Genomic DNA, 22,138 nt, shown 5'->3' with positions numbered 1-22,138 from the left:
AAGTCTAGAATAGCAAGAAGCAAGTGATTCAAGTGAGATGAGTTTATTTACATCGTTAAAACACAATCTCTGCTTCAAATGATGGGGAGGAAAGAGGAAAACCGGATGACTTGGCTGTGATTCCTTCTGCAGGTGGCGGTTTAGGGAAACGGGGAAGGATGGCGGAAAAGCCATGGAGGTGACACTTTGTGTTCACTTAGCACGTCAGCATCTACTTCCTCAAACCTCTCTTGGTCCTCTTAGATCTGTTGAAAGCAAACAAGCATAGGAGGCAGACATCAGGTTGAACATTTTTGTCCACAAAAAGACACAGAAAAGCGCTTTTCAGGTTGCAGAATCGTCCGCAAACTGCTCCAAAAATCACAAGACGAGCATCACGCAGAATGAAACATAATCAGTCATCTCACAGTGTCAGTAATGGGTGTGACAGTTGACCTGCCTGACTGCCTCACCCAGCCGTTTAGCCAGCTCGCTCAGTCAAACTAATTGAGCCTTGGGGGGGCTTGTGAGCAAAGGAGATCTGGGGCGGATACCGCCTGGCTTCAAAATGCCATTAAATTAAGAATGAGCACCAAAAGGCAGTTACAGGCCGAAGTCATCTCTCAACACAATGATTTACGTGACAAGGACTCACACAGTTTCATGGTGTAATTCGTGTAGCTTCTTAACAAATTCATTGGGATTCCTGCACATGTCTGCTGTAATCTCAAATCATGAGACATAGTTCACCTTTTTGTCAACTGGCTTTGAAAGGTAATTTAAACCATCAGATAACAGCCCTGAGCACGAGGACTGAGTGACATTTATGCAGAATTTCACTTTTGGATTCATGTTAAGGTGCAAACTGCACAAAACATGTGAGAGCAATCAAACACATGAGATTTAAGATTATTAGATTGTAATATTAATTATTGTTATTTAGCTTGTATGGAACACAAAAACTGGATGTTGTACAAATAACAATGTTCCGTGCTAAAGGTGATTAAGCTGTTAGTCACTCTTTTTCTCTGGGGCTGTCTGCCTTGGCAGGCGGAAACATTGTTTTTATCTCGGTTAAACAGCTACAGCTAAGCAGATGTTCCACTGGAACAAAGTTGCGATGACAACACCTTGGATGGGTAGAGTCCTGGGTATCGACAGTTTGCTTTCGCCATAATCTGTAAGCAGATGCATCTGCGAGGAAAAGAATATGTGCTACGTTGAAAAGAGAAAAGGATTCACTCACGTTTTCTGATGATCGCTAACACGATTCCTCAGCACATTAATCTGAAACAAGATAACATGCAAATGGGACTCTATTGAGCTCTTAGTTTGAGTACATATGTTATGCACCTTTACCCGCATGTACCTCATATTTCTGTCTGGAGAACTGGTACTGCAGCTCAAACTTCTCTGCCTCCAGTTGGTACATCCACTCCCACAGCTCCTGAGCTTTGTCCCTGAGAGCCACACAAAAATTTCACTCTGTGTTTTGTTTTTTGCTTTTTCGTAGTCATTATTTTCGTCAGTGTCTGTGATTCCCCTTTGGAATGATGTTTTATAATCACACAGAGAATCTCTCTTACGTTTAGGGTGTTGATTATGAGGGTAACTTTCGACCTACTTGAGCTTGTCTTGGTTCAGGTTCTCAATCTCCAAAGATTTGTGTCTTTCGCTCAGGATCTTCTTCTTCTTCTCTCTCTCAGTCTGCCGCTTGCCGCTCCGTTTCTCTGTCTGTGGGGGGCAGTGAAATGATTCATGCCTCACGTACCACTTCTTTAACTTTGAAACCCCCCCAATGATCCTCATGCTTGCTCACCAACTTCTGCATGTACCCTCCAAAGTGGAGACTTGTCAGGGTTTTCTTCTTCTTGGCATCATCCTCTGCTCTCCTCTTGGCCTCCTCCTCCTCCTTACGAGCTCTCTCCTCCTAGAGAAACATGGATTGAGAGAGAATGTGTGAAATGGAGGTGTTTGGTTAGGTTACATCGCAGCAGGTGGACAGTGACTCTACCTCAAGTCGCTTCTGTCGCTCCTTCTCTCTCTCACTACGGATCCTGTGCTGCTCAGCTCGCTCAGAACGCCGCTTCTCCTGCACAATAAAGTAGAGCATTTTAACGTAATGCAATCCACTTTACGGATTGTGTAAATGGGGTTACATTAGATAAGCAATGGCACACGTCACTTACAATCCTCTCCTTGAGCTGAATGAGTTCCTCCTCTTCCTTTTTTCTGCTCTCAAAGTGAACCTCAATCAAAGTCTGAAGCTCCATCAGGTCTTTCTCCATCCTTTTACGATGTATGTCCTACAGAAACAGGGGTATATACAGGTTTAAAATAATGTGGCATCAGTTGTGCCATGTGCATGTTCTGTAAATGGCCCTCTGTTCTGCTGCTGTCACTCACATCAAAATCCACTTTCTCACCATCTGGAATCTTAGGAGGAATAAGGTTTGGCATGATAAATGGCCTGGGAAGAAAAAGCAGTTCAGTGAGTTTTCGGTTACAGTAAGAAAGATTCTAGTTTAAAAAAGAAAGTGTCAAATTTGCTTTGAATGTCAAATTGTAAAATGCCATTGGCAACAACATTAACATACCACAGAAAATGTTCCGACATTCTCTTCATTCATGTCTTTGCCTTTGCATGTTGTGAACATTCAGAGGTAGATTTTATCTATGTGCTGTATATTACAAGGTCTGGAACTGCAGTTTTTCCTATGCGCAAGACATTAATGCAGGTGTAATGTGAACCAGGCTAAAATACTTTGATAATGCAGCAATCTCTAGAAAAGTAATGAATGTTGTAATATGTCTTTTCCCATTATCAGTCATTTCACTTAAAAAAAAAATGTGGTACAGCAACTGCTGATCGGAGGCGATGGTCCATTATTGTACTGACGTGAGAGTTCTGATGATTTTCTCGCTCTAAAAAAAATGCTAATAATGCTAATAAATTAGCAAAAAGTAGAATTTGCTCTCCCAAAATTGTTTGGTTTTTGTAAAAAGTAATGTCAAAAATGATATGTGTTTGCTCAAGTCTGCGAGCTCACTTACTTGAATTTGGGTTTGGCTTCTTCTTCTACGGAGCAAAGATAGAGATGAGCTTTTCAACATGTCGAATATATTATCTAATCATAATCCTACAGAGAAATGGTGGCAGGTTTCTGTGAGCTTGTAACAGCTGAGAATGTAGCTCAGATCAAGGTTGATTTTTATTTATTTTTTTTACATGCTGGCAAACATATTGATGCAGTTTAGAATAACAATGCTACCTTCCCCTTCTTCTGCTTCTCCTTCTTCATCTGAAACCAAAAAGGAAAACGGTTTAAGAGGGTGGTAACGGATTGGGCATTTTGAGGGAGTAAGCTTAAATGTTTTACTGCTGACGGACAAAATAATGTCACAATGCATGAAAAGACGGAAACAGAGCACTACATTAATCAGGTTCTGTTGCCTTTCCTGTGTTGGCAACAGCGAAGTGTTGCATATTTAGTTCATCTTGAATATCACCCTGGGGAAGTGAGATGTGCATTAAGCATTCAACAGCAATAAATTATGAAATCAATGATGAATGATACACAAGAAAGAACAAAAGCCGTTAAAGCGTTGGCATTAGTTTTTATGGTAACATCAAACTCCGACGTTTTTATGTGACTACAGCCGAGTTTACACGCCCACTGGACCTTTGAGCTACATGCTACAGTCAGTGTGCTAACATGCACATATTGCCAATGTTAATATTTCTGATAGGTCGAATTTGAAACACTGTGAAACTAAACAGAGATTAATATGATGATAATCCATCTGGCACTTTTTCACATTTTGAAGTCTGGAATAACGTGGCAGACAGACCAAGATTGCCGTTGCAAGAGACGCTTCATTTTGATGAATTGAAAGGAAGCCCATAAACTGAACTCGCAGTGGAAAGACTGCGTTCACAAAGCTCTCTTGCAGCACAGCACGTCTCGCTCTCTCTTGCAGATTGTGTGCGACACATCAATCAAGAGTGGATGCATGCTTCATTGGCTGTTGACTGAAATGAATCTGACTAACCTCCCTGCAGAGACATGTGACTGATGGCATGAGAGCGAAGGATAAGAGTTAAGAAAGAGAGCGATACCTAAAAGCGGCAGTATGATAGCAATGACCAAATTGTGACTAATGAACACCAGATTTGGATTAAGTTCTATGGGAGGTTTAAGGATTAGTCTGACCCAGAGGCTGTGTCTGCTGTGACTAAGACAGACACAATGAGACTTTTCAAGAGCACAATGCCACATACCAATGCCAAAGTCAAGAGCGACTGAGACAAGTGTCATCTCTCGTCTATCTGTCTCATGAGGACCGAGAGATTAGATGAATCACTCTGTTGTCAACACATTGTCGTACATTTTGAAACTCTTTTGATGAGAGACAGCACAGACTAGACATCTGCATGCACAGGCGATAGGAGAAACTCTCACCTTGTTGCTCACACTGCTCCTCATCTGCAGCAGTTGTGTCTTCTTCCTGTGTGGTCTCTGGTAGAAAGTAAAGTTGAACAGCGACTGTGAGCTGCATTGGGGTGTGTAAACTGAATTCCTTAGACAAACAAAAGACACTTTTCCTGTCAATGCCTTTTCATCAGTTCATGTTGAAAGGAATGAAAAATCATCTAACATAACTGAATGTGTATTCCCCCCCTTTGTCTTTTATCTCATTATTTCTGGAGATCATTATATCATTATATTTTTGGAGTTGCTACATTATGTTAGTTTGATTGATGGAGCCACTTTATTTATGGACTTTCATGGATTGTCCAAACCCTGTGGAAAGACTTTCAGAAAAATACCAAGGGACCAGTAGTGACGTGTCTGACTCTGTCTCATGGCTGCTGCGCAGGTTCAGTGTAGAAATGAGTGATTCGTTCACGACTCATAACTGCAGGTCTTCGGGTCTGTCGTTCATTATTCACGTGGTCACAGCAGTAACATGACCGAAGCTGTTGTTACTGTGGAGGAGAGCTCTCTGACGTTAGCACCAAAGTTAATGGGATGGATGTTTAATTTGCCTTTCTGTTGGAATGAATTCATAGACTACGGGTCTTCAGTGACCAGGTATGCTAAAGTGAACAGCCATCACAGAAGTAATCAGTCATTTCAGCTTCAGTAGGCTTTGGCCCAAAAGGGTGCTTAATAGTTTAACAATAGCAAACTTGTGTATTATATGTCAAGTGAAGCAAACCATGTTGCTCTTGTGCAAGTGTGTGTACTTAACCCTAAAATCAGGGGACAATCTTTGGGAACTTTCGAGAGCGAGAGAGAGAGAGAACCAACAGTTCGAGGCCCCAGTAGCCTGATCCAACCAGGTGACAAAGAAATCAGAGACTGACTTTGTGTTTGTTTCATGGATATTTGGTAGCTTCCATTGCTGATAGAAAAGAGTCTGATCAATGACAATTACATCAGTGGAAGATTCCTTAAAGGTGAGGCAGATGACAGGCCATGAGTGGATTATTTCTGATTATTTCTGATTATTTCTGAAGTGACTGATCCAGCTTCAAATTCAAGTTTTCCATTCAACACTCCCATTCAGGTCAGGTGAATTTGGTTGCAGCAGAAAAGAAAGAAAAATCATATGCATGCTATATTTTGAATATTGTCTGATCAAACATCAATTTCCTTTGGAACCTCTAAAGTATAATTCCAGGGGCTGAAGTTTTTGGTTGGTTTCTGTTTTCAAGCATGTGCGCCGTTTCACAAAACTGTTTCTAATTGAAGGCGAAGCTCACCGAAATCAGCTGGATGACAACTGACGGGACTACCTCCTACCTTCCTCCGCCTCCTCCTCCTCCTCCTGCTCCTCCACCTCTTCTACCTCCTGCTCCTCTGCTGAGCAAAGCACAGATCTGATTAGTGCAGCCAGCAGCATTCAGGTAATCACCCAGTAAACAGCAAACATCTTTCAGAGCTGGGTGAGTGAAAGCATGACTCATTCAACAGTGTCAGTGATCGGTACGCTCGGTGAAACGTGAGCAGCCATGACAAACCGTGTCTACCACTCCACCTGTTGCTCTGCCACATGAATCAAGCAGCCGGGGTGACACACAGAAGGAAATAACAATGACATCATCATGAAATGACAGTGGGCGTTTACAGTTTACAGTAAGTCATGTTATACGCATACAGCTAAACTCACTGTCGTGGCACTAATAATAAAGCCTAACAGGGAGAGAGGGATCGCCTTCAGAATCCTGTGGATTTTCAACAAAAAAATTGAGTCTATGAATCAACAAGGAAGTTTTCTGGTGCAAAAACACTTTGTGTTGCACAGTGATAAGGTCAAATTAGGAAAAGAAAAAAGCACACCAGTTTTTTGTGGCTGTGTGTATTGCTCATTCACATTGTTGATACAACTAGGCTTCTTTGTTCTAACCTGCAGCTACAGAAACGACATGCTGATTAGACAAACAAACATTTTTTCTTCTTTTTTTTTTTTTACGGGTGTTGCAACGACCTAGCTTTTACAGGTCTTTAAAGCCATTTAAATCTTTATGTAGTATATTGTAATGAATATGGGTCATGGTTCCCATGAGTTCTTACCTTCCTCCTCCCTGTAAAGAAGAAAAAAAAAAAAAATCATATATTCATTATTTTTATTCTGATCTGAGTCACAGAAACACGTCATCACATTGTCATACTATAAAGCCATCTTTATAAAAGACATGCATGTTCAGTATGTTTAAGCAGAAATCATTTAAATTTTGTCTTTAAGCATCAAAATGAAAACTAGTTTGAACCTACTCTTCATATTCCTCCACCACTTCCTCATTGTCTGACATGGCTGGGAACGTTCACGTGTCCAGCAGTAGATCTGAACATTAAACAGATGCAGTGAATTTCCCAAGAAATCACGCAGCCCCTCACATTCTCACAACAGTCTACGGCTCCTGTAGTTTTAACTCACCAAACAATCAGATGGAGAAGGAGAGCCGATGTGCAGCAGAGGAAAGCTCCTCACGTTCAGTCTCAGAGGGACTGACTGCGTTGTGGAGAAGAGGCTTTAGGACCCCTTGTTGTGTTATTAATAAACTTTTTAGATAGCATGAACTTTTCACTATCACCATTCCCAAAAAAGGTTGCTGTGTGCCCCACTGTGAGTTTGCAATGCCAAAACCATTCAGATAAAGCCACAGTTGCTCACAGTGATTCGTGCACACACACCAGCTGAGGCACTCAACCATGTATGGCACGCTGCCACTGACAAAACACAGGCATACAACACTATCTACACTCTCCCTTCTCCGAGATAAGTCACATATAAATGTAGCCACATCCTTCTGTATTGTGTGAGTGAGCAATTAAAATAAATAATGGCAACTATATGTAGTAAAACGTTTTATTTCTTAGACAGGTAGCATTTTGCCCACAAGTTCACACCGAGCAAATATTCTATTTTTGCATATCGGACAAAAACATACAATTATTCCTTCAGAGTTCCCACATGCTATTATTCAATAAACATTAATCTCTTTCACCTTCACCTGTTTAAAGTGCTTAAGAAATTACACAAGGTTAGGTCAAACAGCTGCTGAGTTTTAAAACAAATGTCACTGCCCTTTCATCACTTTTTCTGTATGCTTAGCATTTTATTGTTTTTCTCCACTCCATTGCATTAAGCTTCCATACCACTGAATGTTGTCCATCTAAAAGCAGCTCTCTACTTTTTCAAGTTTAAAAGCTACAATTCAGATGACTTTCTTTATCAGAGCCTTCCCTCTAAACCTCCTGCATGCTCTGGCTGTGACCCCCCCCCCCCAAAAAAAAAGGAACATATAAAGGCTGAAGAAGCAATCAGTCAGTAATGATATTCATCAATCTTCTATCTTCATCTGTTTGATTCCTGCAAATAATGGCACAGAAAGAAATAGCTTCAGTTTTTGTAATGTCCAGACAAACACACATTACTGTACGTTACTATATACAATGTGGCACATTAATCCTTTCTGTCAGACATATTTCACTTACAGATTTTTCCAGGGCCAGATTTTGACACACTGTCTTCCCCTCTGTTCTCAAACAGACTCCTCTTACTGGTGATGTCCACATGTCTCAGGTCCTATAAATAGAAAATGGAACTATTCTTATTTATTTCTAAAAGGGAATTAACACCTGGCACGACATTAAAAAGAATGGTTAGGGCTAGAGTTAGGAAAAAATTTATTATCTGTCGAACAATACAATATTATAATGTTTGATAAACCTCAAATGAATCCAATTAGATTAAAAAGTTAATTGGAAAAGTACTACTGGGCTCCGGCTGCCAAATTCAACACTCATTTCACACGTCGCATGATACAATTTGCGAGTGCGTGATCCAAACAAATAGTCTCATTAATCAGTGACCATACCGTGGGAGTGTGTGAAGGCCCAGTTTGGTTGGGCTTGTTGAGCCAGCGATTGATCCGGTCTGACATTCCTGATGCGAAGCTCCTAAATTCCTGGCAACAATGGACAAGTTAAATATTAAAACCCGCTTATGCCAACATTAGGTCGACATAATGCAACAAAAGTTATTTTTTATTGACTTTTATATTTTTTTCATCATATTTAATGGAGTAACCCTTTAAACAAGTAATTTTCAATCTGCAATACTTTCATTTAATTACTGAAAATGCTCATTTGTTATTCATTCTATTTTATCATTAGCATGTTATTTGATTTAAAATTCAGCATTCTTCACTTTTTGTTTTATTTACAATGCGCGATGGATTTACCTGTCTGGAAACTCCAGGGCTGGTGGGGGCCACTTCCTGCTTCTCCTTCTCAAAGATACCTCTCTTCCTGGACACCTCATCCAGCAGGAACAGGGTCCTCTGGGTCACATCTGGAGAGCGTGCTATATCTGACTTCTGAACACAGAAGAGTCCCAAGAATACATCACGATTGATGTCGAGAGTTGATGCAGACTAGAGTAAGAAGTTATTTTTGTTGGATTGCAGGCTTTGTGGGCTGAGGTCTGACCTGTGCAGCCTGAGCCAGCCTCTGCATCTTCTCCTGGATGGATCTGGATGAAATCCTTTGCCTGGAGCTGGACAGAACAGAAGACACATACACGCTCATCCAGCTGTATTCACTCACTTTGACTTAAATTAAAAGAGGAAAAAAGAGATCAACTCACTTCCTCGTGAGAGATGATGGTTTGTCTTCATCTTCATTTTGGTCCTGATTCAAACCAAATGATATTTAAAATTAGACTGTAAATCATTCATATGCGACGTACATATAATGTACATTTTTGTTTTGCAATCTGCAGCAAGCTGTGTCTTTAAACCTGACAAATGTTGAAAAAAGATCCAGCTGTTCAATGTGAAAAGATTCACAGTAGATCTTACTAAGAAATTGTGACTAAACCTCCAATCTACCAGAGTGACTATTTCATAATATATAATTTCTTGATTTTCAGTTTTTCATTTATGTGCTATACAGAAAAATGCTTGTAATTGCCACGGTTATTATTGTTATTATCATTATTACATTTCTTCATATTTACATCAGTTAAAGGCACATTTTTATCTTACTGTGTTGGATTCAAACTTCTTGCTGGCCATTCTCACACTCGCACTAAAAAAGAATGCAACCATTTGCATGTCATGAAAGGAAACGTGACAAACAAAGTGTTTTAAAGTAAAAATTTCAATGTTTGCTTACCTCCTCTGTAGCGGTGAACTCTCTTCCTCTTTCTTCCTCATCAGCTGTGAAGGACCAGAAGGAAGACAAGCGCGTGAGACCATACAGTCAGGTACAGCATAATCATCATCCTCTCTCTTGTGATGAGTTATGGTTTTAACAAAGAACGCAGTCAGCGGTCACAGCTGGTAAACATTTCCACAGCCAATAGCCTGATGCCTGAGAGGCACAAGCCAATTATTCTGAACCGATAATCCAACACATGACACACGATTAAATCTTTTTTTTAATAGTCAAATAGGGAAATGTCAGTGAAGGCGTTGCCTTGGGACAGCGTGCACGTGCACTTTTGTGTATGTAGGTTGGTTTTGATGTCGTTACCCTGAAAGATATAGTCCTGGAACTCTGTCTGATGAAGGCTGGTTTGGCTGTCTGCTCAAAGTTGCCCTTGGAGGGAGAGCTGCTCTTGCTGGCCTGAGATAAAGCAAAATAACTTCAATAACGTCACTCCTACATGGGATCAGACTTGTGTTGCAGTCAGGCGCAGGTTCATCCTGGAGTCTCCTCCACCCTTCAAGCCTCCTTACAGGTTCCAATGATGGCGCCTCATTCACCAGCAGTTTGTTGCTGGGACAAAGAATGTGACTTCCTTGACCTAACACTGGATGGTGCTGTTGTTTTATTGAATGAATAGGCTGCTGTATTAGCACTTTGCAAGCATTTTGACTAGCAAAACATGAAGCACAGATAGCTGTGTCGTAAATGTTGTCATCTGACAGGCTATCTCTGTGTGTGTGTGTGTGTGTGTGTGTGTGTGTGTGTGTGTGTGTGTGTGTGTGTTAAACTACCTCCTGTGTGTGTCCGTTCTCAACAGGACTTTGAGCTCTGCAGGGAGAGGGACTCTGACAGGGAGATGGCCAGTGTTCCTGAGGTGACAAGGGGGCAGTTGGAGAGCAAGGGCTCATGGGAGTTGTGCCCTCGCTGGAAGAGGGACTTTTATCAAGTGAGATGGTAACAGAACTGCAACAGCAAAAGCACAAGAAAACTGAAAGGTCAGTTGAAGATGCGCATGAGAAAGCAGTCCGTGATCCAGGACAAACTCTACTGTCTGCAATCTGCTGCTCAAATATTCTTTTATATGTTTTATCGCTGTTCTTCACAGGCCATTAGAGGCCTATTAATGTCAAAACACTTTTGAACCTAATAACATTTTGATCTAATGCTGGCAACAGTCACAGTTATTCTTACTACTTTGACCACTAAAACAATTTTCACATCCAGAGATGCCTGGCTCCTTGAAAGTCCTCCCATCACAACTTTACACAACTTAACCTATACTATGTTAATATGTTCCTAGTCCTATATTTTGGATTCAGGCATTTTATATCTGAAGGTAAATTAAAAAAACGCTAAAAATATATGGTTGCTTTTATGTTACGCAGTCTTTGATTGCTTTTCACCACTACTGTTTTCTGCTGTTTCATTTTAGCCTACTTGAGTGGAGTCAACAATCCTTATCCATTTTAGAAAAAAAAAAAACAAAAAACCAAACATCTGGTCCGTATTGAAAATACACTCCCAGTAGAGCAATAGGAAGTTCTGGTTGTTAACCTGACAAATTTGTGAGCTGGTCTGGATGGTGGCTTGAGATCAGGGTCTTTGCTCGTCAACTTGCCGTTTTCATGCTAACAAGGAAACAAAGTAGAGAGAATCAATATGAGCACACAGCATGCAGGCTTTGGTGCAGAGCCACCTCAGACACACCTTGCATTACCTAACATACTTTTATGTCCCCGTTGGCAGATACATTGAAGCCGTCTGTGAGTGCCATAAAAGATAAAGTTCAAATTATGACCTTAAACACACCTCATCAAGTTTTATAGATGATTTGAATGGTCCCTAGATTCACTGGAGCGAAATGAGAAAAGATGAATATACAAACAAGGCTTCCCTCCATTTCTTCACATTGTCAACAGGGCCTTCTCAAAGATATTATAGCAAAGCCAGCATCTATGTGATGTGTCAGCATGTGTGAGAGCATCATGCACTCTGTTTATGTTTTTGTTGACATCATTGTAGTATCATCGTAGTAACGCGTCGCCAGTCATTGTATCTTTAAAACATGAGAGCCATATCCTTCATTCAGGGGCAGAAGTTTGTAAGTTGATCTTTTAGAATCTAGAAAAAGATTAACACAACTCTCAGTCCGTGTGGGGTAACAGTTAACTGTGATTAACCCCACTGCCTGGTGACGCCATCGACAGCTCGGTGCTATGACCCTGTGTGTGAGTTTGACTGTTTGTGAACCTGTCCAGACAAAAGATGTGTCTGTGAAGTGAGGGCACGTCATGATTGTTCACTACATATAATTTTATCTCTTGTGGCTAGTGCCTGTGTCGCCTTGTCTTCAACGAATTCAGCTAATATATCAGCCGTTGGACGGATATAGACCACTATCACCTTTTATCATATAAAAAAGCTCCATCAAAAACAGGATTTGAACACATATTGAACAATGTTGAACAGATATTCATGTTTCCCACATGATTAATAGTAATGATAATTTGTGAGCCTGCCAGCAAAGTTCAAAGGTCAGTTTGTCCAACACATTGGTTTATGAATACATGCTTACAAAAATAACCTTCCCATCTCCCTCAGTAATATTTTTTGATTAGTTGTACTACTCAGTGAAATCTCATTTGATAACTCCATTAGGTTCAAATCAAATTGCTAAATGTTTCAGAAAGTATCTTTTTGGCTTGGCTGAAAGGCGAGAGTGACTCCAGTCTTACTTGTCTGCTTGTGATGTTAGCGCTGATATTGCTGCTGGGACTGGAGGAGACAGTTTTTTGGGGTGGTTTTGGTTTGGATGTCATGTCACTACACTGCTCCTCGTCCAAGTCCCCCAGTAACTCCACCCTGGGACCCTCTCCTCCTCCGCTAGCTTTGGCTTCATCCTCTCCTTCCTCTTTCTGCCGTCTAAGCGTCTCCACGTGTCTCATCCTTCGCTTTTCGTCACGGACTCGCAGCATCTCCACAAAGTCCAGCTGCATTTGCTCCACACTGGAAACAAACACACAAATGAGAATGACTGATATGTATGATGTGCAGTGTCTAGAGAGAGGTGAAAGGACCTGTCTGTTCGGTGTCCGATCAGGTTTCTCTATTGAAGGGCTCTATAGTTCTTTGGTCTCTTTGAAGGCTGTTTCTGCTCCGGGTTTCCAACTGGAGGTGTGCTTGACAGCATTTCATACTTTCTGTGCATGATATCGGGTTTTTCCATGTGTGTGAAAAGTATACAAATGATACACTCCCATAGGGCAAAAAGAATCCTCCTTCTGAAATCCAACTACTGAAAGGTTGTACCATCTAAGGTGATGACTTCTTTTTGAATTCCAGCTTCCCTATGGCCATCTTACAAAGTAAATACAAAGTAGCAGTTTTTGAACAAGCAGAGATAAAAAAAAAAAAAAAAAAAAAGAAAAGAAAAAGGATACTTGGTGCACCTGAATGGCCACATTACTCATAATCTGGCAATTACAATGTTTATGAATTAGGTTGAGTTGTGAAAATAACCTGCTGAGGCCCTGGGACGTCTCACTTGTGGAGTCTGTCCCAGAGATGGTCTTGTCTCTCGGTACATCTGGGTCATTGGTGCTGCTTGAGCTCTTCACCCTCCTCCTCCTCTCCCTCTCTACCTCCTCTTCATCTTCCATTGTCCACTGGCGTGCCAGGCTGAGGGCAGAGTCATAATGAATATGGGGAACACAATAACCAAGAAACAAGAAAACAAAATAGAAAGAGACAGACAAGGCCCAACACGAATAAAGCTGCACATGACATTTGGTCAGATGACAGTCTGCTTTTATGAAGCTAGCGCAAATTAAACAATTGAGCTCCTTTTCGAAAAGCAGAGATTACAATCTAATAACGGTTACACAAAACCTGCTGCACTTGTTCAACTGTTTCATTCGCAAAGTGACAGTGTGTAAATTTAAATCAACAGTTTGAGCCTGTTTTATGCATCATACCCATGTAAATATTTGGCAGGTTATTGCTGCAGGTGATTTTGCTAAGGAGTGATATAATTCAGGAGAAAAGTGGTTAAGATAGATGATTAGTCATCCAGTTATTCTACATTTTAGTTGAAAGGATACAGCTTATCATTAAAACATCAAATGATATTATTAGTCATGAAACAAAAGTAAACAGAGCATTGCACAATGGTAGAGTTAGGTTAAAGTTGACAGTTAAGTCCATAAAATGATATTATAAAGTTGTTTTTCTCATGATATGCCACTTGACTTGACTAGAGGAGTGACAGAGGACAGCTCAGTTAAAAGTATAATGTATTCTGCCAGAAAGTCACAGCTGCAGAAATTGTCCTACTCTCCTGAGAAAATAGCAAAGTGCTACCAAAAATCCTGCCCTTACCTGGACAAAGCTGACCAGTTTTTCCGACTGATGGACATCTTGGACCAAACCAAATCAAATCAAACCTTCAGGGGCGCTTCTCTCGCAGACAGGAAGAAAGTTGACTGAGTGGCACTCAGAGGGCGGTAATCATATAACAGTAGGTACAGCACAAAGCAGTCCACCTTTACCCTGTTGGTGTCACATGACCACAAAGGTAAGCTACCCATTTGTAAAGAGGCAGAGAGAGAGAGAGAGAGAGAGAGAGCTTTTCCTTCTATGGGGGAAGTGATAAGTGCAGCAGTCACTCCTGTAAAGCCAGTTTGCATGACCTGTTGTTATTATTGTAACAGCCACAAAACCAGCTAAATCAAATTGACTATTTGCATCCGATATTGACCCGAGAAGGCAGCGAAAGCATATTTAAGATGTAGAGTTCAACTATTTCAGAGAAGCTAATAGTAAATAGTAACATATGTGACAGTGTTTTTCTGTCTATAGCAGTGCAACAGCATTGGAGTCTCTTTGCAGTGTGAGTCCAATTGTTTACTTTGTGATGAAAGGCCACACCTTCTCCTTGGAGCCCAGCGTGCAGGACTGACCCAGAATTAAACTCAGTGCTTTACACCCACACACCCACCGTCCATTTGACTGTTTTTGTGCCACACCTGCACCTGCTGGGTCTGCAAGGAAGCCATAAAAACAGGGTGAACTAATATCATCACAACTGAAACAGTATTTTTCATTCTTTTATGTATGGACGTGTGAAGTGCTGCAACATTCATATTAAAAGAAGGCCGACACTCACAGCACGTACCATGAAACTACTATCTTATGGCTCTACTTTGCATTTCACTTCCAGGCCAGAGAAGCAATGCAAGCATCCATGCAGTTTCAATTGAAGTAGAAGGATTGAACTTTGTGTTCTTTGTGGATTTGTATCAATGTTTGCCCCCCTTTGTTTTACTTTGTGAGGGAAACCTGACCATATGATAGAAGTGTACTGCCTACTCCCTAGGCCCAATAGGGAAAATGGCTCTTTGGGCCCTTTGCATTCACTGGGATAAACTGATAAGTAAGCCCAATTACGGCAGCACGTTTCAGAGAGTGCTTTATGAGCATGCAAAACGTTGCCCAAAAAGGAGTGTGGCAGATATATCAGTAGGCAACACGCAAGCAGAAGTGCTTCAATTTCAGAGATGCAAATAATTTTTATTCTACATTACTCCAATAAATAGCAACAATACAAAGCCTTTCACTGTATGAAGTGGTTTAGACAAAGACATTGCATGTTGCAGTTGTTGTGAGCAGCTGTGATCTTTCCTCTGTGCACCATCTTAGCTTGGTAGATTAACATGCTAATATTTGCAAATTAGTGCACTAAGGGCAGCTAAGACTGATGACGACATTGTTAGTTTTGCAGGTGTTTGGTTATGATCTTATGTATTATAAAAATTGCACCAGACTTGCACCACAGCAATACTGCTAGCATGACCCAACGCACAAGTGCATCCATGAAATGTGACAAAGGGTTTCATAGCTGAAACCGGAAGTCTGGGGTAGGTGATTCCAGACTCCAGAGGTCAAAATCCTGCTTTTATTTATTGTGCTATCCTCTTGTCAAAGGTACCAGACGGTGGGATTACTTCCTGGGACACATATTTGTGTGTCTTTTGTCCCGGCATAGGTCTGGAGCTGAAACTCAAGTAAAGTCTATATGATTGTCAGATGCTGCTTCCATATGTTGGTCATTTGGTCAAGTGGCAAAGTGTGGAATTGAAATCTATGCCGTGTCTCCATATGAAGCTAGTACTACTGCTAAACTGGACTAGAACAATCTTGTTAGTCAGTTCTTGCTCCATCTTGGTGGGACTTCTTGTGTCTCCGTAAATGAATGAATGAATAAATAAAAAAGGTTTAGACCAGCTTCCTTTAGAAAGTGCCGTGTGAGGAGACTTCGGTTGAAAACTTGGCTCCCTGAGGGTAGCAAAGGTCCATAGAGTTTCCCTTACTTTACATTGTTGATGGAGGACTCATTAAAAAAAGTGTACATTTGTATGTTTTATTGTTGTGTTAGTTTTCATGAAAAAACAGCTGATGAATTGAACATATTTTTCTAGACTTATGAAAACCACAACCCATGCTAGCAGTTCATCTCCACCAAATATTTCATCTGGGCAGATCATTGTGGTTGATTTAATTAGGGCATGTGATTGAGTCACCGCATCATTTGCATGCTGAGTTTACAAGATGAACATTTGGATATTTCTTCTAATACTACGAGTCTAAACATCTGGTGTTCCGGCGAAATAATGGTTCTGAGAACTTCATAAGTAATTACACAGGGTACATAGAATAGTCCTTTTTAAGCAGACTGAGGAGAAAAACCTGGGAGACATCTTAACATCCTAACGTGAGACAGAAATGCAGAATGTGAAAAAAATAAAAGAGAAATGTAACAGAACAATTTCAGATGTGGCAGGCGTGATGGAGCCCAGTCTCTGCCTTCACTGGACAGGACCCGCCTTGGCAGCATCAAACATCTTCTTCCTTCCCTCCATTCCAGACATGGCTTCCACATTCTTCCTCCAGTCGCTGTCTTCTACCGGCCTCTTCTGCAGGTAGGTACAGATAGATACATGGTGGAAGGGGTGGATGGGATGAAATATTGAGAGAAAACTTCTTTCTTTTCTTTTTTTTTGGTTTGCAGGCTCTGAATTTTGTTTTATCTAAGCCTGTGAGACCGATGCTGTTAACTGGGGATTCCCTGTGAGAATACATACCAGTGTAACTAGTTCAGAGCATCTAAAGAACAAAGACACACACAGATACACACCAGTGCTGGCTAATCTGCACATGTAACCACACACCCACAAAGACCAACACACACACACGCACACACATACATGCTGGGCAGTAAGAAGAACCGCTCACAAAAGCTACTATTCTGTTTGCAATGGGAACACTGTTTTGTGTACTGTACCTCCTGTCACACACACACACTCAAGGTTACCACCCTGCATTGGCCTGCTGCTCCATATCTCGAACACACCTTTCATACACACACACACACAAACACACACACACACAAACACACTTTCCAGATGCTCCATTGTGCTTTAAGTGATGATGTCATCTGAATGTCTGAAACAGCTACCTTACATGCTGGCCCTTGGGAAGGGGCAGAGTGCTCGGGCTGGTTTTGCTATTTTTTGTATGTGTGTGTTTTCATCTTCCACAAACCTTCTCTGTGTCCTCCTTTTTGACCGACTTGAGATTGGCTCGTAGGTCCATGGAGACCTTATGCTTGGAGCCCAGCAGGGAACGGAGGATGGCGTCAGCAGACACACGAACTCGTCGGAGAGTAGGCTTCTTGAATTTTCCCCTGAGATCCAACACCTTGATGCTCAGATCTTTGATCTGGTCCGGGGGCAAAGGACTGTAACAGCTCCTAACTGCACCACTTCTGCATCCTAAAAACTTGGTCTTCATATGGTGTAACATTAATGAAGACGCTTGCATGTTCAGTTCTGCGACTTACCCACCTCACGTTTGTTAAGCGCAACTTTGGCCTCAATGTCATAACGCTCCTCATCCACCACATCAATTTTGGCATGGAGCTCTCTGCAGAGGTCCTGTGAGTATATATGTATAAGATATAACCCAATAACATGATAAATGCCGTGCATATTTTCTGTGAGTGCACATTCTTTAAGCAGCTTTTACTGGCTCAGTCGGTATATAAAATATAGTATTTCTAGGAAGTGAACAAAAAAAGTAATTCACTGAGTCTGAGGACATCACCTGTAGCTGCCCAAGGCTCAGACCACTGGTGTTTAGTGGCGGAGCTCTTTCTGCCAGATACTTGTGTTTCTCCTTCTCTTTAACAAGGATCTCCTGCTCTAGTTCCTCCTTGGCTTTAGCCACCATCAGACTCTGCACACACAGTAATCAGCACGCTGTATGATAATGAGTTAAATGAGCAGTGGATCTGCTGAACATAATTTAAATGTTCAGGAATATCTAAATACCAGGAGACAGATAACAACTGAAAACTGTCATTTTCTGCCCCCCTGTGGTTGAATATGGGTATTACAAAAAAGCTCCCTTACCTTGAGCATCAGCTTCCTTGAAGCAGAGATCTTTGGTTTCCTCTGAATGGAAAGAATTCATTGCTATGAATTGAAATGTTTCAGGTTGGAAATTGTGTTGTTATGAACATTTTTGGAAATAGGACAACCTCATGTGTCCACTGATAAACCAGACTTACCTCTTGCCTGTAAAAGAGGGAAGACAAGTTTTAACGGAGGAAAAACAAAAAATTATAGACTGTGCCTAAACAGTCAACAAAATAGTTTACCAAATGTGTCTCTGTGTTCGAATGAGTGAATATCTATAAAAAGACCACAAAGCCTGATCACTCACACATTCTCAGGCATCCTGCTGATTAGATCTCACTGGAGGAGAGACAGAGGAGATTGGAAACAAATACTCACACATACAAACACAATGAACAGTTGTCTTTGTTTGTTCATTAGCTTTTGGAGGCCAGATCATGTTTCTCTCCTCTCTATGAGGGCTCCCTCAGAGTGTGTGTAGTCAGTGTCAACACATCTAAGTAAGCATATGCTGCTGCTTAACACTGTCTTGACACTTGACAGTGAGGAAGATTTTCGGCACTTTTAATCTTTCTAACTCTGCTTTTAACTTTAAATGCACTGGAAATTTGTTGTATAAATATTTTGTAGAAAGATTATTGACAGTTTGACAGTATGCAACAGCTAATTTGGAAGGAAAAAAAAAAGATATTGAAACAAAGAAATACATGTACACTGTAACGACATCCTGTCGGTTGAAGCACTGAATGCCAAACTTTGAGAGAACAGGCAAATAGTTGGCAAAAAAGCCAAGACATTGAAATAGTAAATACCAAAAAAAAAACAGCAGTAATGGAGAAATCACCAAGATAGGCACTCAAAAGAATGCACAACTTGTTGAAATACATAGCAAAATTAATAGATGAACAGGTAAAAGTAGTCTGCTAAGTGTATTGAATAAATGGTTGAAACTTAAAATTAATGGATAAGAGACTTAACACCTAATGACTAATGTTGAAATAGTTGGGCCGATGTTCGCTGACAAGAAGGGAACCAACTCTATACCTAGACTATCCTTAAACTGAGCCGTGAAGGTTCATCTGGCATTGTGAGAAAAGTCTGTGTCAAAGTTTTTCATGAAATTCTCAGACCTCACGAACTGCGGAGGATGTTTCACTATAAGCAAATATAATAAAATAATAAAATATCATGAGAAGTGGCATGCTTTTGCTGGTTGATGATGTAATGAGGATTAATTTGGAGTCATTTAAAATATATCATTCCTGCTATTTCACCCTCGCTCTGCCTGGCGTCTCGCGTCCTTCTGCCCTTTATCAAACCATCAAACAATTAACAGCATTCATCCCTTCTCCGTCTCAACTTACATCGCCCCCTCTCAGTTTATCCCCCTCTGCCATTTATACAAGTTGATTCGAGTTGTGAGTGATATCACCTAAGAACTCCTCGTATGATGGGGTTACTATCTACCACAGTGGATTCGGAAAATTCCACACTGATAGCTATCCCTCCCACTTCTCTCATCCCTCATCCCTGTTTTCCCCTCAGGATTATCTCAGGCAGAAGAATTTAGAGTGGCCTGTCTCCCCAAATAGACCAGGGGACATCTCAAAGACAGCTGTGCAGGGTGATTTTGCTCTGGGGTGCCCAGCCTGGATCAGGGATTTGCTGCCAGTAACTCATGGATGCTTGTGCGCCTCTGTGGTGCAGCCAACTTGGCAATGCAAAAAGCAGCCAAAGGTGCTTTGGAAAGTTCACGCCTGCCTCAGGCCTGGCTTGGCTGCAGATTAGACAGAACTAGCTCATATACTATTCTAGTGTTCTTGAATATATATAATACATATAATGAAAAGTCTTACACATTTAACAGGGGATGATGCTCTAGGTCTTAATCAATGCCCTTGTTTAGATTGAAATTATATATTGCACACTGTCCCCCCTCCCCATGAAAGAAGTCAAAATATAAATGGTCATAGCTGACAAACCTACTCAAAATGTCATTCACCCAAATTCGTACAGATTAAAAACAAAGAAGGATGAACTCTAGACCTACACAGCTTTCTAAACCACACCATGGAGGAACCTTACCAGTGTCAGAAGCAGGAGAAAGATGTGGCAGCAGCAGACACAGGATAGATAGATCAGTGATGAGGCCAACGATTTGGTGTCCCTCTATTTAACTGTACCGCCCATTGTCTCATTCTCCCTTTCTCTTTTGTTAGTGGAGGCTATTATTAGTCAAGCCCATCTCTCTTACTGTCTCATCTTGCTCTGCCCATCCATCTCTCACAGATTCATTATAAATCAGCAGCCAGCAGTTTTAGCCTGAAGCTTTGACCTTGCAGAACAGAGGAGGATGATGGCAACTCAGCTGATGAACTGCAGCCAGGGGTTTACATGTTTAATTGTATCCAGAGTTGTTATCTGTACGAGCAATTGTGGCTCAAGAGATGGTATATATTTTGTAGTTTTTAGGTCCATACTGAAACATTCCAAGAACTATTGGATGCATTTCAATGTCTTGTCGTAGGTGCGTGCTCCCCAGGGTAGGAATCCCATCGGCTTTAATGATCCCCATCTTTCCCTTCAGCAAAGTTTTTAGTCACCCAGAAAAGTATCTCAGCCTTGCATAGATGACTTTTCCTCTGGCACCATGTTCTGGTCAAAATCTAACTTTTGTTTCTTGATGTAAGCACAGGTAAGGGCTACCTGCAGGGCGTTTCAGCCTGACGCCCTCCGACGGTGCCAGTAGGGTAGGTGCAGTGCCATCAACCGGGAGCCACCCTTCATGATGTCTCACTCCATTATTCCTGGAACATCTCACGGTGGTGGAGCAGTAGGGATATCTCCCTCCCACCCCCTGCAGCTGCCCCTATAAGAACCTTGTTTTCCTCATGCCCAATCCTTCCTTCTCAGCCAAAGCCAGACGCTTGCTCTTTCCGCCTCCTCTGCCAAATCCTTGGATGCCTTTTTCAGCTTTGGCCCGGTCACTCCCACGTTCATCAGGCGATGCTGGATGGAAGTTCCAATGAACCCCCTCCATGGGGCAGTTGACAGTGGACCATCCTGCCTCTAGCCACTCAGCTGCCAGCTCAGTGTATTTGTTCTACCCTCTTTCATCAGCTGCCTCCATTCCTCCCTCCTAAGGGACAGTGAGCTCTGCCATGATCATTCTTTGGACTAAGGGGGACTGCAGGATGATGTGTGGTCTGCAAGTGGTTGTAGTTATCTTTGTTGGGAACTTGAGCTGCCGATCAAGGTCCACACTTAGGTTACAGTCACATCCAGGTGTTAGTAGTAGCTAGACAAAATGTGCTGTAGTCGTGGGTTTGGGGTATTGCAGAGCTGGCAGCTTTCCTTGGAGCCGTACCACCGACACCAGCTGCTGGAACTGGGGAAGGTGATGTACAGTAGGTGGCCTGAATGAGGAAGCTTAATGTTGCTTGGGGGATCTTCCATATGTCAGTCCACTTGATGGTCCTGTCGACCAGGCCTTCCCAGGTTGTCCAACATCATTGCTGCTGCTGGCTGAGTGCTCTGATCGTATATTGCTCCTCCTCCAGCCAGAACACCTCTGCAATCAGCAGGTTTGTCCTCTCCATTCTTGTGGCATTCGACCAAATTGTAGGAGCTGATCCACCTCATTGTACATCGATCTGCTGATGGCCTGGTCAACTGCCTCTTCAGCCTTCCACCTCCTTGGAGTACAAACACCTCTAAAACTATGAGTTTCTCATCAGACGCTTATATTATTTGCTAAATATATTATCATGCGAAAGAGTTAAGCTCAGATGTTAAGCATACCAAACAGTAACTGCTAAATATGTTAAAATTATCATTTGACTGTGATAGCATGCTGACATTAGCATTTAGCTCAAGGCATTGCTGTGGCTAATATTACAGAGGTGCTAACATAACTCAAGATCCTTGTTCATCAACACATGAATCTCAAAGGACAGATTA

The 22,138-nt window shown here is 41.6% G+C and overlaps 3 protein-coding genes across 6 annotated transcripts; all 3 read right to left on the bottom strand.

Annotated features, from left to right (window-relative positions):
* Positions 1 to 94: 94 nt before the first annotated feature.
* tnnt2a (troponin T type 2a (cardiac)) lies at positions 95 to 6,799 on the bottom strand. 2 transcript variants are annotated; one of them, XM_029505740.1, is made up of 14 exons: positions 6,762 to 6,799; positions 6,561 to 6,571; positions 5,790 to 5,846; positions 4,443 to 4,484; positions 3,252 to 3,272; positions 3,034 to 3,058; positions 2,386 to 2,449; positions 2,169 to 2,285; positions 1,994 to 2,071; positions 1,799 to 1,909; positions 1,604 to 1,713; positions 1,349 to 1,439; positions 1,226 to 1,266; positions 95 to 245 (listed from the first exon to the last, which is right to left on the bottom strand). In XM_029505740.1, the coding sequence occupies exons 1-14, from the start codon at positions 6,797 to 6,799 to the stop codon at positions 212 to 214; spliced, it is 840 nt and encodes a 279-aa protein (XP_029361600.1). In that variant the 3' UTR covers positions 95 to 211. The 2 variants fall into 2 exon arrangements, with proteins under 2 accessions (XP_029361600.1, XP_029361599.1); XM_029505739.1 differs by lacking the exons at positions 5,790 to 5,846; positions 6,561 to 6,571; positions 6,762 to 6,799 and having other exon boundaries at positions 3,252 to 3,281; positions 4,443 to 4,552.
* A 549-nt stretch (positions 6,800 to 7,348) lies between these two features.
* lad1 (ladinin) lies at positions 7,349 to 14,220 on the bottom strand. Of its 2 annotated transcripts, XM_029505721.1 has the most exons (14): positions 14,082 to 14,220; positions 13,224 to 13,382; positions 12,440 to 12,710; positions 11,259 to 11,332; positions 10,496 to 10,667; positions 10,029 to 10,121; positions 9,669 to 9,712; positions 9,539 to 9,581; positions 9,139 to 9,182; positions 8,982 to 9,048; positions 8,735 to 8,869; positions 8,369 to 8,458; positions 7,986 to 8,076; positions 7,349 to 7,860 (listed from the first exon to the last, which is right to left on the bottom strand). In XM_029505721.1, coding segments are annotated over exons 1-14 (1,323 nt in total). In that variant the 5' UTR covers positions 14,120 to 14,220; the 3' UTR covers positions 7,349 to 7,858. The 2 variants fall into 2 exon arrangements, with proteins under 2 accessions (XP_029361581.1, XP_029361582.1); XM_029505722.1 differs by lacking the exons at positions 13,224 to 13,382; positions 14,082 to 14,220 and adding an exon at positions 12,782 to 12,927.
* Positions 14,221 to 15,377: 1,157 nt separating this feature from the next.
* Positions 15,378 to 20,346, bottom strand: tnni1a (troponin I type 1a (skeletal, slow)). 2 transcript variants are annotated; one of them, XM_029505754.1, is made up of 8 exons: positions 20,264 to 20,346; positions 18,486 to 18,517; positions 18,331 to 18,337; positions 18,173 to 18,214; positions 17,865 to 17,996; positions 17,606 to 17,695; positions 17,304 to 17,480; positions 15,378 to 16,672 (listed from the first exon to the last, which is right to left on the bottom strand). In XM_029505754.1, the coding sequence occupies exons 2-8, from the start codon at positions 18,497 to 18,499 to the stop codon at positions 16,568 to 16,570; spliced, it is 567 nt and encodes a 188-aa protein (XP_029361614.1). In that variant the 5' UTR covers positions 18,500 to 18,517; positions 20,264 to 20,346; the 3' UTR covers positions 15,378 to 16,567. The 2 variants fall into 2 exon arrangements, with proteins under 2 accessions (XP_029361614.1, XP_029361613.1); XM_029505753.1 differs by having other exon boundaries at positions 15,378 to 16,675; positions 20,264 to 20,341.
* Between the last annotated feature and the right edge of the window lie 1,792 nt (positions 20,347 to 22,138).

Source organism: Echeneis naucrates, chromosome 7 (assembly GCF_900963305.1).
Source record: "Echeneis naucrates chromosome 7, fEcheNa1.1, whole genome shotgun sequence".
Classification (NCBI taxonomy): Eukaryota; Metazoa; Chordata; class Actinopteri; order Carangiformes; family Echeneidae; genus Echeneis; species Echeneis naucrates.
The sequence above is the reverse complement of the archived record's forward strand: the minus strand, read 5'-3'. Positions and strand labels throughout refer to the sequence as shown.